Source organism: Muntiacus reevesi, chromosome X (genome assembly GCF_963930625.1).
Source record: "Muntiacus reevesi chromosome X, mMunRee1.1, whole genome shotgun sequence".
Taxonomy (NCBI): Eukaryota; Metazoa; Chordata; class Mammalia; order Artiodactyla; family Cervidae; genus Muntiacus; species Muntiacus reevesi.
Window position 1 is genome coordinate 51,526,070 of NC_089271.1, and position 14,703 is coordinate 51,540,772.

Sequence of the window (14,703 nt, forward strand, 5' to 3'; positions counted from 1 at the left end):
AGCAGCTTGGAAGTGCCTGGGCTATATGAGAATGAGATTCATTGACTAGTTTTAGAGCATGTGCCAGAGGGGCAAGAATCTGGTGAAACTTTCTCTAGGGACAGAAGTGCTGGTGGGTACCATTTTTTCACTCTCCTTCTACCTAGCTGACCTGGTGCTGGCAGGTACCATTTCTGTTACTCTCCACTCTCCACCAGCCTCACTAATACCATGCATCCAATATTCCGCTGAAGACACATCACACTGCACCCAGTGAGCTGCCTTGTCTGGCCCTAGTGCCCCCTGAAAAGTGGCTCCTGCTCCAGGGGGCCAATCCATCCACCAGCATGCTCACACCAATTATGGCCCAACCACCACAGGTGGGTACATGCAGGCCACACAAGGGATACCCCTGGAGCACCTGTTTCTGGTGACCAGGGGTGATTGCACCACTGAATATTAAGAAAATATCATGACCAACTTTATGCTAACAAATTTGATAACTGAGATGAAATGGACACAGTCCTAGAAAAACACAAATTACAAGAAATGTAAAAAAAACAGAGAAGTTTTAGCAATCTTTTTATCCATTAAAGAACTTTAACCTCTAATTTAAAACCTCTCCTCATTGGTGAATCTTTCCTATCATTTAAAGAATTCCAGTATTGTACAAGTTATTTTTTATTAAGAGTACTTTTAAAAAATTTTTGGGCTGTGCTGGGTCTTCATTGTGGCATGTGGGCTTTCTCTAGTTGTAGTGTGTTGGCTTTCTGTAAGTTGCCCCATGGTTTGTGGAATTGGAATCTTGAATGTGGAATTGGAATCTTAGTTCCCTATTCAGGGATCAAACCCATGCCCCCTGAATTTAAAGGTGGATTCTTAACCAGTGGACCACCAGGGAAGTTCTTTTGGATAACAACAAAAACAAAAAAATAACATTTTTTACCTCATTTCATAGTAAGTTGAACTATATATATTAGAGTAAAAAAAATATTCTTCTCTAAAAGATATCATTAAGAAAGTAAATAGGCAAGCCACAAACTGGGAGAAGATATTTACAGTACCTAGATTTGAGAAATGACTTACATTCAGAATATATAAAGAACTTGTAGAAGTCAAAAAGAAAAAGGCAGACAACCCAGTAGAAGAAGAAATGGGTAAAAGACTTGAACAGGTACTTTTAGAAAGAGGTATCTGCATGATAGTTGTGTATATGAAAAGGTTGAACATCATTATTCATCAGGGGAATGTAAGTTAAAACCACAATCAGACAACCCTACACACGTAAATAAAACAGAACAATGGCTAAAATGTAAAAGACTGACAATATCAAGTGTTATCGAGATTTTGGAGCAACTGGAATTTATATGCATTGATGGTAGTAATGTAAATTCTTTCAGTCAATTTGGGAAACTGGCAGTACGTACTAATGCTAAATGTATAGCTATTCTGTATCTCAGGAATGTCACTTCTAGGCATTTATTTAAGAGAAGTGATATGGACCTAACAGAAGCAGAAGATATTAAGAAGAACTATACAAAAAAAAGATCTTCATGACCCAAATAACCATGATGGTGTGATCACTCACCTAGAGCCAGACATCCTGGAATGCAAACTCAAGTGGGCCTTAGGAAGCATCGCTACAAACAAAGCTACTGGAGGCAATGGAATTCCAGTTTAACTATTCCAGATCCTAAAAGATGATGCTGTGAAAGTGCTGCACTCAATATGTCAACAAATTTGGAAAACTCAGCAGTGACCACAGGACTGGAAAAGGTCAGCTTCATTCCAATCCCAAAGAAAGGCAATGCCAAAGAATGTTCAAACTACTGGACAATTGCACTCATCTCACACACTAGCAAAGCAGTGCTCAAAATCCTTCAAGCTAGGCTTCAACAGTATGTGAACCATGAACTTCTAGATCTTCAAGGTGGATTTAGAAAATGCAGAGGAACTAGAGATCAAATTGCCAACATCTACTGGATCATCAAAAAAGCAAGAGAGTTCCAGAAAAAACATCTGCTTTGTTGACTATCCCAACAAAAAAAAGCCTTTGACTGTGTAGATCACAACAACTGTGGAAAATTCTTAAAGAGATAGGAATACCAGAACACCTTACCTGCCTCCTGAGAAATCTGTATGCAGGTCAAGAAGCACCAATTAGAACTAGACATGGAACAACAGACTGGATCCAAATCAGGAAAGGAGTACGTCATGGTTGTATATTGTCACCCTGCTTATTTAACTTATATGTAGAGTACATCATGTGAAATGCCAGGCTGGATGAAGCACAAGCTGGAATCAAGATTGCCGGGAGAAATATCAATAACCTCAGATATGCAGATGACACCACCCTTATGGCAGAAAGTGAAGAAGAACTAAAGAGCCTCTTGATGAAAGTGAAAGAGGAGAGTGAATAAGTTTGATTAAAACTCAACATTAAAAAAACTAAGATCATGGCATCTGGTCATGGCATGGCAAATAGGTGGGGAAACAATGGAAACAGTGAGAGACTATTTTTTTGGGCTCCAGAATCACTGCAGATGGTGACTGCAGCCATAAAATTAAAAGACGTTTGCTCCTTGGAAGAAAATCTGTGACCAACCTAGACAGTGTATTAAAATGCAGAGACAGTCTGTTCCGTACATCTGTATCTCTTTTTCTGTTTTGCATATAGGGTTATCCTTACCATCTTTCTAAATTCCATATATATGTGTTAGTATACTGTAATGGTCTTTATCTTTCTGGCTTACTTCACTCTGTATAATGGGCTCCAGATGTACAGAACAGACTTTTGGACTCTGTGGGAGAAGGCGAGGGTGGGATGTTGCGAGAGAACAGCATCGAAACATGTATATTATCTAGGGTGAAACAGATCACCAGCCCAGGTTGGATGCACGAGACAAGTGCTCGGGCCTGGTGCACTGGGAAGACCCAGAGGGATTGGGTAGAGAGGGAGGTGGGAGGAGGGATCGGGATGGGGAGTACATGTAAATCCATGGCTGATTCATGTCAATGTATGACAAAAACCACTACAATATTGTAAAGTAATTAGCCTCCAACTAATAAATGAAAAAAAAAAGTGGAGAACAAAATAAAACAAGACCAAAAAACAAAAAAAAAAGCAGAGACATTACTTTGCCACCAAAGCTCCATCTAGTCAACGCTATGGTTTTTCCAGTAGTCATGTAAGGATGTGAGTGTTGGACTATAAAGAAAGCTGAGCACCAAAGAATTGATCTTTTTGAACTGTGGTATTGGAGAAGACTCTTGTAAGTCCCTTGGATTGTAAGGAGATCAAACCAGTCAATCCTAAAGGAAATCAGTCCTGAATATTCATTGGAAGGACTGATGCTGAAGCTGAAACTCCAATACTTTGGTCACCTGATATGAAGAACTGACTCACTGGAAAAGATCCTGATGCTAGGAAAGATTGAAAGTGGGCAGAGAAGGGGACAGCAGAGGATGAAATAGTTTGATGGCATCACTGACTCGATGGACATGAGTTTGAGTAAGCTCTGGGAGTTGGTGATGGACAGGGAGGCCTGGCATGCTGCAGTCCATGGGACTGCAAAGAGTCAGACACGACTGAGCGACTGAACTGAGCACATACATCCACTAAAATAAATGTACAGGAATGTTCGTATCAGCATTATCATAATTGTCAAAAACATGATGTTGTTAAAGTGCCGCACTCAATATGTCAGCAAACTTGGGAAATTCAGCATTGGCCACAGGACTGGAAAAGGTGTTTTCATTCCAATCCCAAAAAAGGGCAATGCCAAAGTATGTTCAAACCACTGTACAGTTGCACTCATTTCACATGCTAGCAAGGTTATGCTCAAAATCCTTCAAGCTAGGCTTCAACAGTACATGAATCGAGAACTTCCAGATGTACAAGCTGGGTTTCAAAGAGGCAGAGGAACCAGAGATCAAATTACCAACATTCGTTGAATCATAGAGAAAGCAAGGGAATTCCAGAGAAACACCTGCTTCATTGACTGCACTAAAGCCATTGACTATGGATCACAACAAACTGTGGAAAATTCTTAAAGAGATGGGAATACCAGACCACCTTACTTGTCTCCTGAGAGACCTGTGTGTAGGTCAAGAAGCAATAGTTAGAACCAGCCATGGGACAATGGACTGGTTCAAAATTAGGAAAGGAGTATAACAAGGCTGTATATTGTCACCCTACTTATTTAACTTATATGTAGAGTACATTATGCAAAATGCCAACCGGGATGAATCACAAGTTGGAATCAAGATTGCTGGGAGAAATATCAGCAATCTCAGATATGCAGATGATACCACTCTAATGGCAGATGGTGAAGAGGAACTAAAGAGCCTCTTGATGAAAGTGAAAGAGGAGAGTGAAAAAGCTGACTTGAAATTCAGCATTAAAAAAAAATAAACTAAGATCATGACATCTGGTCCCATCACTTCATGGCAAATAGAAGGGGAAAAATTAGAAACAGTGGCAGATTTTATTTTCTTGATATCCAAAATCACTGTGAATGGTGACTGCAGCCACAAAATTAAAGGACACTTGCTCCTTAGAAGAAAACCTATGACAAATCCAGGCAGAGTATTAAAACAGAGAGACATTATTTTGCTGACAAAGGTTCATATAGTCAAAGCTATGGTCCAGTAGACATGTATGGATGTGAGAGTTGGAACATAAAGAAGGCTGAGCATTGAAGAATTAATGCTTTTGAATTATACTGGAGAAGACTCTTGAGCATCCCCTGGACTGCAAGGAGATCAACCAGTCACTCCTAAAGGAGATCAGTCCTGAATATTCATTGGAAGGAGTGTTGCTGAAGCTGGAGCTCCAATACTTTGGCCACCTGATGTGAAGAGCCAACTCATTGGAAAAGACCCTCATGCTGAAAAAGATTGAAGGCAAGAGGAGAAGTGGGCAGCAGAGGATGAGATGGTTAGACAGCATCACTGCCTTAACGGACGTGAATTTGAGGAAACTCTGGAAGATAGTGGAACACAGAGGAGCCTGATGTGCTATGGTCCATGGAGTTACAAAGAGTCGGACACAACCTAACGACTAAACAGCAACAGCAAAACCATTTAATTAAGCACACAAAGATTTTTAAATGGCACAAAAGATAAAAGCAGGAATGGAGGAAGAGGATATTAACCTTTCCTTTTATTTGAGAATAAACTGGACTTTTGTGAGCCATTTTTTTGAGTGGCAGTGAGAATGCTAGCTTGCATGCTCAGCTCTTTCTAAACAGATGACTCTCCATTTCTGTACGGTTCACTGAATCTGTGGGCTCAGTAAAGGACTCAGGAAGCTTTTCACTGCAGAAGCAAATTTTTATGATGAATATTGGTACTGGTGATCTAACTGTTGTCCAGTACAGCAATGGTTTAGAAGTTATGTTTTATTTACAGCTTAGACATTTTATATACATTTAAGTGTTTAATAAAGTGAAAAGTAAAACCACGTCTGAAATCTAGCCTAGGAATCCAAGGGTTAGTAACTTCCAAATAAATTAAAGCCAAATATATGAGAATTCAATGCAACTTAAGAATAAGAGGATGAGATTTTTGGACTGAACATATATTCAGAGTACAGTATCTAACTGACTAACAGGGGAAAACTGGATTTGATGACTCAGAGCATTCTCAATATCTAAAATCTCTTGCTGATGAGATAGCGTACAATTCTTCCATTTTTCAGTTATTATTGAGAATATAATATGTCTCATGAACTGTATTGGTAATGGAAAATCTGTGATTCACTCTTGGCAAGAATAGTGTATTAATTGTGTTAGTTAACAGTAATAAAGACAGTCATTATTATAATGACTTAAGTATAGAATCTTATTTCTTACATATAAAGTCTCTAATATCACAGGCCATTGGTTAACCTCGCTGCTTCTGCTTATTCATGAATCCATTACTCAGCTCCACCATCTCTTAAATTTTTGTGGCATCTGCATGTTTGAATCCATGTTGCTGTCAAATCCAGGTTTTATAGTAAGCATGAAGGTAGAAGGTATAGAGGAAATATGCCTACTGTTTCAATGCTTTGGTTTGAAGGTGGCACCCAACGTTTTCTCTCATATTCTGTGGAGAACATTGTCACCTGGTCACAATTTTCAAAGGAGGCTGAGAAATGTTATATGACTGGGCAGCCATATTCCTGGTTACTAATCCATTAATGCAAAAGAATGGTGAAACAGATTATAGTGGTCAGCTTTCATTCTACCACAAATGGCTTTTCATCACTCTCATTTTGTACTTCTTATTAAATATATTTAATTTTATTTCCAAGGAACCAGTTATACTTGGATGGAGAGTTGGAGTATAGACATCCATTTATTGTTTGTATAGGTCAAAATGGCTATGACCACAGTATTTTTCCTATAAACATGAATAAAATAATTTTTTAGTTTTATTGAGATATAATTGACATACAGCATTGTATAAGTTTAAGGTGTACAGCATAATAACTTGACATACTTATATTGTGAAATGATTGCCACAGTAAGTTTAGTTAACATCACATTATATAGATACAAAAATGAAAAGGAAAAGGTTTTCTTTGTGATGAGAACTTGTAGGATCTACTCTTAGCAAACTTAACTATTTTTATCACATTAATTTGATATTGATGCTGATAAGCAAGAAGCAGTGAGATTAGTGAGGATTTAGAATGGAAAGCTAGTGAGGACTTAGACTCGGAGTTACCCATTCAAGCCTAGGCTCTCCACAGATGTTTCCCCTTAAAACCCTTCTCTGTTTAATCTTCAGTCCACCTTACTTGATATCCCCTACCAAAATAGAGCTAGATTGCTTATGTTGAACTCCAATCTCCAATACTGAATATATGTGTAATTATTCTGAACTTCACTTTCCTTATCTACAGTGGTGGATAAGATACTTCATAAGGCTTTTGAAAGGACTGAGTTCATATGTATATATTTTGTAGAACAATGCCAGTACCACCAAATAATGTAAGAGCTTGGCACATAATAAGTGCTACTTATTTATTTTCTGTTGATTGTCATCATTGTCATCCTCATCATCATCAGATTTACTGTTTCTCTGTGACCAATTTAGATTAACCTAAGTGTACCTCTTAATCTTCTGCTATGTATTCTTTGTGTCATTTTACTTTTTTTCTCTTTTTAGATGGAAAATTTGGGATTAAAACCTTACAAAAAAGAATTTCTGGAAAAGTTTCATTTCATGGTGAAATGGAAGGTGAAGATGCAAAAGATGATTCATTGTATTCCATTTTAGAAGTACTGTGCCAAGATGCTGAACAGATAAAAAGCTACCAGGAAAAGCAGAACAAACCTCTGAGTCATGCTGCTTTCACCAATAAGAAAATGTTGAATACAGAGTGGGATTATGAATATAAAAACAGTGGAAAATTTATTCATCCAGGCCCAAATTGTATTCCTTCACAGAAAAGACCCCATAAATGTAGCTCATTTGGGAAGAATTTAAAGCATGATTTAGATGTACATATTCATAGTGAAAGCAATGCAACAAAGAACTTTGATAAAATTATTGGACACAGTCAAGTTTTCACCCAGAGCTCTTCTTATACTAACCATGAAAATACACATACTGGAGTGAAATTCTGTGGCAGCAATCAGTGTGGAAAAGTCTTTGGCTTCAAACAAGCACTCCGTCACAATCTGAAATTTCCTGTTGGGGAGAAAGCAAATATGTGTACTGAACTTGGGAAGATCTTCACCCAGAGGTCACAACTCTTTGCACCTCAGAGAATTCATACTATGGATAAACCTCATGAACTTAGGAAATGTGTAAATGTTTTTACACAGAAGCCACTACTCAGTATTTATTTGAGAGTTCATAGAGATGAAAAGCTATATATATGTTCTGAGTGTGGAAAGGCATTCATCCAGAATTCAGAATTAATTATGCATGAGAAAATTCATACTAGAGAAAAACCCTATAAATGTCATGAATGTGGAAAATCATTTTTCCAAGTGTCATCTCTCCTAAGGCATCAGACAACCCATACTGGAGAAAAACTTTATGAATGCAGTGAATGTGGGAAAGGCTTCTCCCTGAACTCAGCCCTAAATGTACATCAGAAAATTCATACTGGAGAGAGACACCATAAGTGCAGTGAGTGTGGGAAAGCCTTTACCCAAAAATCAACACTCAGAATGCATCAGAGAATTCACTCAGGAGAGAGATCCTACATATGTACTGAATGTGGTCAGGCCTTCATCCAAAAGGCACACTTGATTGCACATCAAAGAATTCATACTGGAGAGAAGCCTTATGAATGCAGTGACTGTGGGAAATCTTTCCCTTCTAAGTCACAACTCCAGATGCATAAGCGAATTCACACAGGAGAGAAACCCTACATATGTACTGACTGTGGTAAGGCTTTTACCAACAGGTCAAATCTGAATACTCACCAGAAATCTCACACTGGAGAGAAGTCTTATATATGTGCTGAATGTGGGAAAGCCTTCACGGATAGATCAAATTTCAACAAACACCAGACTATTCATACTCGAGAGAAACCCTTTGTTTGTGCTGATTGTGGGAGGGCCTTCATCCAGAAGTCAGAGTTACTTACACATCAGAGAATCCATACTACAGAGAAGCCTTATAAATGTTCTGACTGTGACAAATCCTTCTCAAAGAAACCACACCTCAAAGTACATCAGCGAATTCACACAGGAGAGAAACCATATATATGTGCAGAATGTGGGAAAGCTTTCACAGACAGATCAAATTTCAATAAACACCAGACAATTCATACTGGAGATAAACCCTATAAATGTAGTGACTGTGGAAAAGGCTTCACTCAGAAATCAGTTCTGAGTATGCATCGCAATATTCATACATGAAAGTAACCCTGTTTCTTGAAAATGAGAAAGCCTTATTACAGAAGTCAGGTCTAAGTGTGTATTATAAAATTCAACCAAGACAGATCATATATTGACTGCATTGCATATTAATAAGAATTTGTCAGGCTCTTTCACCTGAGATGAGAAAAATTATTCAGAAGAGAACCTCTAAGAATGCATTGAATGATGAGGAATTTCCATATTTGCACAGCCTCACAAAATATAATTGAATTCATACTGGGGAAAATGTTATCAGTTTGAGATATTAGGAAAAACCTTCCTGTAGAAAGTATTATAAGGCAAATTATTACCAAATTCTTTATAGATAGAGTATGAAAAATTAATGACAGTAATGTTTATTGTGTTGTATTAAGCAATTTAAAGTGACAAAAAATGAAAAGTAGGACAACAAAATAATATATTTGATGTGTAGACCTGCTCTCAGATCTGTTTGTAGCAAAACACATTGCACAATAGGAGGAATAATTGAGTTGAAATTTTTTTTTTATTTAATGTATTTGTGTCTATCAAATATGTTTGCTACTGAATATTTTGCTCATGTGAATCCACAGTTTTAAAGTCATTAAGGTTTTATACATACACTTGTCTGCTGATATAATTTTACACAAACACGTAAATATAATCATGTCATATATGTTGATATCCATGACATCATATTTTTATCTTCCTTCATTGTGGTACAATGCAAAAATAACCACAGCTCTCTCCCATCCTTTTATGCATCCCTGTTTGTAATATTACTGTTGCTTCTCTTATTAAGAGGCAGAGTTCTCTCTCTACTCCTTGACTCTGAGTTTGGCCATGTGAATTGCTTGGGGCAATATATATTAACAAAGAGATTCAAGAAGATGCTGGAGAGGTGTGAAAAGCCTGCCTTGAGACTTACCCTTTCTTGCCGCTCTTTGGAATTCTGAGACCTTCATGTGAAGAAGCTCAGATTACTAAGGGATGTGAAACCACGTGGAACAGAGATGAACCAACCCAGATGAAGCCCCTTAGACCAAATGCCAGACGTGGGAGTAAGGCCTTCTTCAACCTCCAGCCCCAGCCATGCCAGCCCACACCAGAAGAGCCACACTAGTCATCCCAACCAACCTGGAGAATTATGAGATAGATAAAATGATTATTGTTTTAAGCTACTAAGTTTGGGGTAGTCTGTTACACAGCAAATGCTGAGTAATACATAAAAGTGTACACCTACTCGGGGTGTTGTATCAAAATATAAAACATGTGGCATCAGCTTTGGGCCTGGGCAGCAGGTGGAGACTGGAAAAGCAATGAGGAAAACTGTTAAGAAAGTCTGCAGAAGATGGCAGTCCATGTTGTCTAACGAGGGAAAAAATAGCAAAACAGCTACCATACTCTGTGGAAAGATAGAGAATATACCAAATGAACTTGTGGATCAGGCTAAAGAGATTTCCAACAGAATGCTGAAGTATCTGTTTGCTTCTTTTAGCTGCATATGATAAAATGCAGAAAGAAAAATATGAACTAAGTAAATAACTGTTCCATTTGCAATCAGAGTTCAGAAGAAACACCCAAAAAAACAGGACTTGACTGAGTTGGAAATTTAACTGCCTCACATCTCCAATCTCTCCAACCATCAAAATATTCTCAAGGTGAAAAAGTGACCTCCAGAATATAACTGTTCCATTTGCAATCAGAGTTCAGAAGAAACACCCAAAAAACCACGACTTGGCTGAGTTGGAAAATAACTGCCTCACATCTCCAATCTCTCCAGCCATCAAAATATTCTCAAGGTGAAAAAGTGACCTCCAGAATAGAGATCAAATCATAGATATGGCTCTAAGACCCTTTGATAAAATGTGTAAAATATTTTAAGTTGGTGTTTGGGAGACCCTGTCAGCTAAGCTAAACATCTCCTAAAAACTTGTCAACAGTGTCCCAATAGCCTGACTCACTCACTGTTCAAAGTAGAGAGGGGCCCATCTTAAAAAGAATTGTTGATGATGTTGCGTTTGGGACATACAGTAAATACAAACCAGATTCATAGAAAACTTGCAACATTTTTAAGACTTTTACCAACAAAACTACCTCCAGGTTGGACTTAAAAAGACTGAAAAAGTCCAAAGTGAAAAATGGACTCCTCTCTCTTAACTTCTGTGAACAGGAAGCAAGCTGTGAAAGTTACTCAGCTGCAAACATGGGCCATTTCTTATGGGGAAAGAAGGCCGTCTCAGAGAGAAGATCCAAGAACAGTGTACTAAAATGGACTGGGAAGCCATTCCCAGGCAGAACTATGACCTAAACAAGAAACATTTTTTGCCCCTGGAGCAGAGAGACCTGACAGTATTTGCTCTGTGGGATTTCAGAATTATTATTGAACAGTGATTGATATATGTCTCTTTTTCCTTCCCTTTTTGAATGGAAGTATCTGTTACAGTTATCCTGTCCCTATCTCACTATTGTATTTATATTTATGTGTATGCACGTGTGTGAGTATGTGTGCGTTGGGTTTGGGAGGTGGTCATATAACTTGTCATTTAGTTCACAGGTCTCTGGATAAAAAAAACTGAGAATCTGCACCCAAGGAGCCTCAGCCATATCTGAATCTGATATAGAAGTCTTAAGGTCTTGGATTTGAGCCTGATGTTTTAATTTGGGATAAATGTTTGGAGGTCTTGGAATGGGGGTGAATATATTTTGCCTGGTGTGATAATGTAAATAATTTATTATCGGAAGAGAGACTTTGATAGAAAATTCTACAATTTTCCATCCCTATATGTATATCTGTTTTCAGTCATTATTTTGCTTTGTGTTTCAGTTGGAATAATTTCTATTAACCCATCTTCAAGGTCACTGATTTTAACCTCTACCCTGGCTCTTGTCAGATCTACTGATGAACCCATTGAAGGTAGTCTTTATCTCAGCTATGTTTTCTTTTTATTTCTAGATTGTCCATTTGAATTTGAAAGAGTTTTCATCTCTGCTGAAATTCCCCACATGTTCATACCTGTTGTTTACATTTTCCAGTACCCTTTATAACATACTAATCATTGTTATTTTAAACTCCTTGTTTGACAGTTTCAACAACTAGATCAACTGAACCTGGATCTGCTGATTGCTTTGTCTCTTGACAGTGGATTGTTTATTCTTGCTGTTTTGCATGTAATATTTGGCTGAATGCCAGATGTTATATGTAGGATAGTAGAAACTGAGGTGAATATTTAATTCCTGGGAGTAGATATGTTACTTTCCTTATAGATCATTGCCATAGGGGAATTGAGGCCAGCTAGTCAGGATTTGTTCTGGTGTTTAGGTGTTGTTATTGCTCTCTTTACCTGCAATGTATCAATGACTTCAAATTTCTCTAGTGTTCCCTTGTGCTTCCAGTAGGCACTGATTTTCCAGATAATTTATCTCGGTATTACTGCACCACCCTTGCCTTTAGGTCTTTCTTAATGTGCTTACACATGGAGAGTCTCTCTCTCTACCTCTTGCCTCTCCTTTAGTAGCAGACTTTTATTATTACCTGGGTCTTGGTGACCTGATAAGTGGGAGGGCAGGAGTTGTCTGGGACCAGCCTCAGTCTTAGACAGGCCCTATATCCCTAGATCTTGGAAGGTGAAGCTTTTTCAGTGATCCTGCCCTTCCCATTAGTATTAATATAAGGCTTTAAATGGTCTGAACATAGGGAGGTTTCCTGTCCTTTCCTTTTCCTTTCCTCTAACTACAGTAGATCTTTTAACTATGTCTTGGGGGCAGCAAGGTTTGCTGCACTTCACCCAGTGGCTTAAGGTTTTTATTCTGTGAGGGAGTAGGGTCCCATCAGGGCTTTGGCCATTTCTGTATCAGCAGCTGTGCCCCTAAAGGCCTACACCACTGAGAGAGGCTTTCTCCAGTCTCCCACCCTACCCCTGATGTTTCTTATGAGCAGCCAGTGGAGGTCTATGGAGAAGAACCTGCAAGTGGGGGCCTATGTGCCCAGCTCTCAGAGCTCTGATATCCTCAAACTATCCCACACTAAACTTTTAGAACTGTATTTAAGATTCTTGCTGAATTCTTATTTCTGGTGTGGTGGACCCATCTTCTTTCCTGCTCTGCCACAGATAACCCAGTGATAACTTCCTGCCTTCTTTGAGGCATTTGTCTTATATATCAAACTAAGTTGTTCCCTTATTACATTAGCTCCCTGATGAATTCAAGGAAAGTTATGATTTTGTAGATTACCAGGATTTTTTCTAATTGTAAGAATGGGAGCTAAGCTCTTTCCAAGTGTCTGCATTTTAGCCAGAATCCAGAAGTCTGGATGGTCTCCTTTGGCCGCTACTATCAGAATATATGCCCCCTTTCCACATGACTTTACCACTTTACCCAAGAGGTAGAGTCCATTTCTCCAGCCCTTGAAACTGGATTTGGCCATTTCTTTGGTCAACGGGATATTAGCAAATATGACACTAGCAGAGACTTGAGAAGTACTTGCACATTGAGGTTTGCCCGCTATTGCTGCTCTTTGAAATCCTGAGCCCAAGTGTGGAAAAGCCTGAGTTATGCTATGGAGAGACCTTATGGAGCAGCAGTGGAGCAGAGATGAGCCATCCCAATTGAAGTACCCTAAACTGACTAGATTTCACCTGCAAGATATGTGAATGAAGCCATTCTATCCATGTAACCATGGTCAAGCCAGCTGTGGTCAGCAGCCTCTGGGACAACCTTGCATCATGATCTCCACCTCTTGGTATCTATACCTTTGTATAATTCTGTTCCGATGAGTTTGCACCAGGTTAATGACTTGGTTCTAGTGAATAGAATAAGGCAGAGGTAATGGGATGTCACCTTCAAGATTAGGTTACAGAAAGACTGGGGCTTCCATTTTGGATGCTCTCACTCTCATTTGGTTCACCTTAGGGGAAGCATGAGGCAGCTCTATGGAAAGACCCATGTGGGTGAGTTTGGGAGCATATTCTCCCAATCTGGTCTTCAAATATGACCACAGCCTTAGCTGAACTTTGCAACTTCATGAAAGACCTTCAGCCAAAGGCACACTTCTGAGCCTCGCCTGAATTCCTGACCCACAGAAACCACAAGAGAGTAAATGTTTTAAGCTGTTGAATTTTAAGACAGCCTGTTTTTAGACTAGAAAAGGTCTGCCATTGACCCCACTGATCCCAGATAACTCACAGAGTCATTGATTAAAATGTTTATTGTTTTAAGCCACTAAGTTTTGGGAGGCTTGTTACCCAGAAAAAGCTATCTGATACATTTATTATTTACTGACTTTCCTCCACTGTTTATCCAGAACAGATAACTAATACTAATTAACTACTATGAATGCTTTCATGTTTTAATTTGTGCTCATATAAATTATATATAGATAAGCATGTTACATGCTTATAATCAGATAGAAGCTATATAAGGATTGTTTTCTTCCTTGACTTTCGAATATGGGATCATGTCACACAATTATCTCTGCTTGCTTTATTACTGAATAATAACTTTTTTGAATAATTGCATCATAGTTTGCAGGGTGGATATGCAATAACTTATTCAGCTATTTGCATATTAAGATTTATTTGTACACCCCTTTTTCAACTTAGCAATGCTGTTCAAAATATTAAGAGGCAGTTTTCATAATGGCTGTGTAGATAGGCTCAGGAACCAATGGCTAGGGTTTCAATTCTGACTCTACCAGTTACCAACTCTGTGACCTTGAGCAAGTTAGTAATCTCTGTGTACTGATTTATTCAGCTGTAAAGGATATTCACAGTAGTACATATCTCATAGTTTCAACGTGAGGTGAGTATAAACTTTCTAGGGCTATTATAATATAGTTCCACAAACTGGCTTCAACAGAAATGTGTTGTGAGGCCAGAAG

At 38.5% G+C, this 14,703-nt stretch overlaps 1 protein-coding gene across 4 annotated transcripts in view; it reads left to right on the forward strand.

Moving 5' to 3' along the window:
- Positions 1 to 14,703, forward strand: part of ZNF81 (zinc finger protein 81) — a 152,720-nt gene that overhangs the window by 106,103 nt on the left and 31,914 nt on the right. For 3 of the 4 annotated variants that reach the window (XM_065915943.1, XM_065915941.1, XM_065915942.1), the window contains one exon: positions 7,138 to 12,047. In XM_065915943.1, coding sequence (XP_065772015.1) covers positions 7,138 to 8,846 — 1,709 coding nt within the window. In that variant the 3' untranslated portion in view covers positions 8,847 to 12,047. The remainder of the gene's footprint in view (positions 1 to 7,137; positions 12,048 to 14,703) is intronic. The other variant, XM_065915939.1, reaches the window with a different exon arrangement.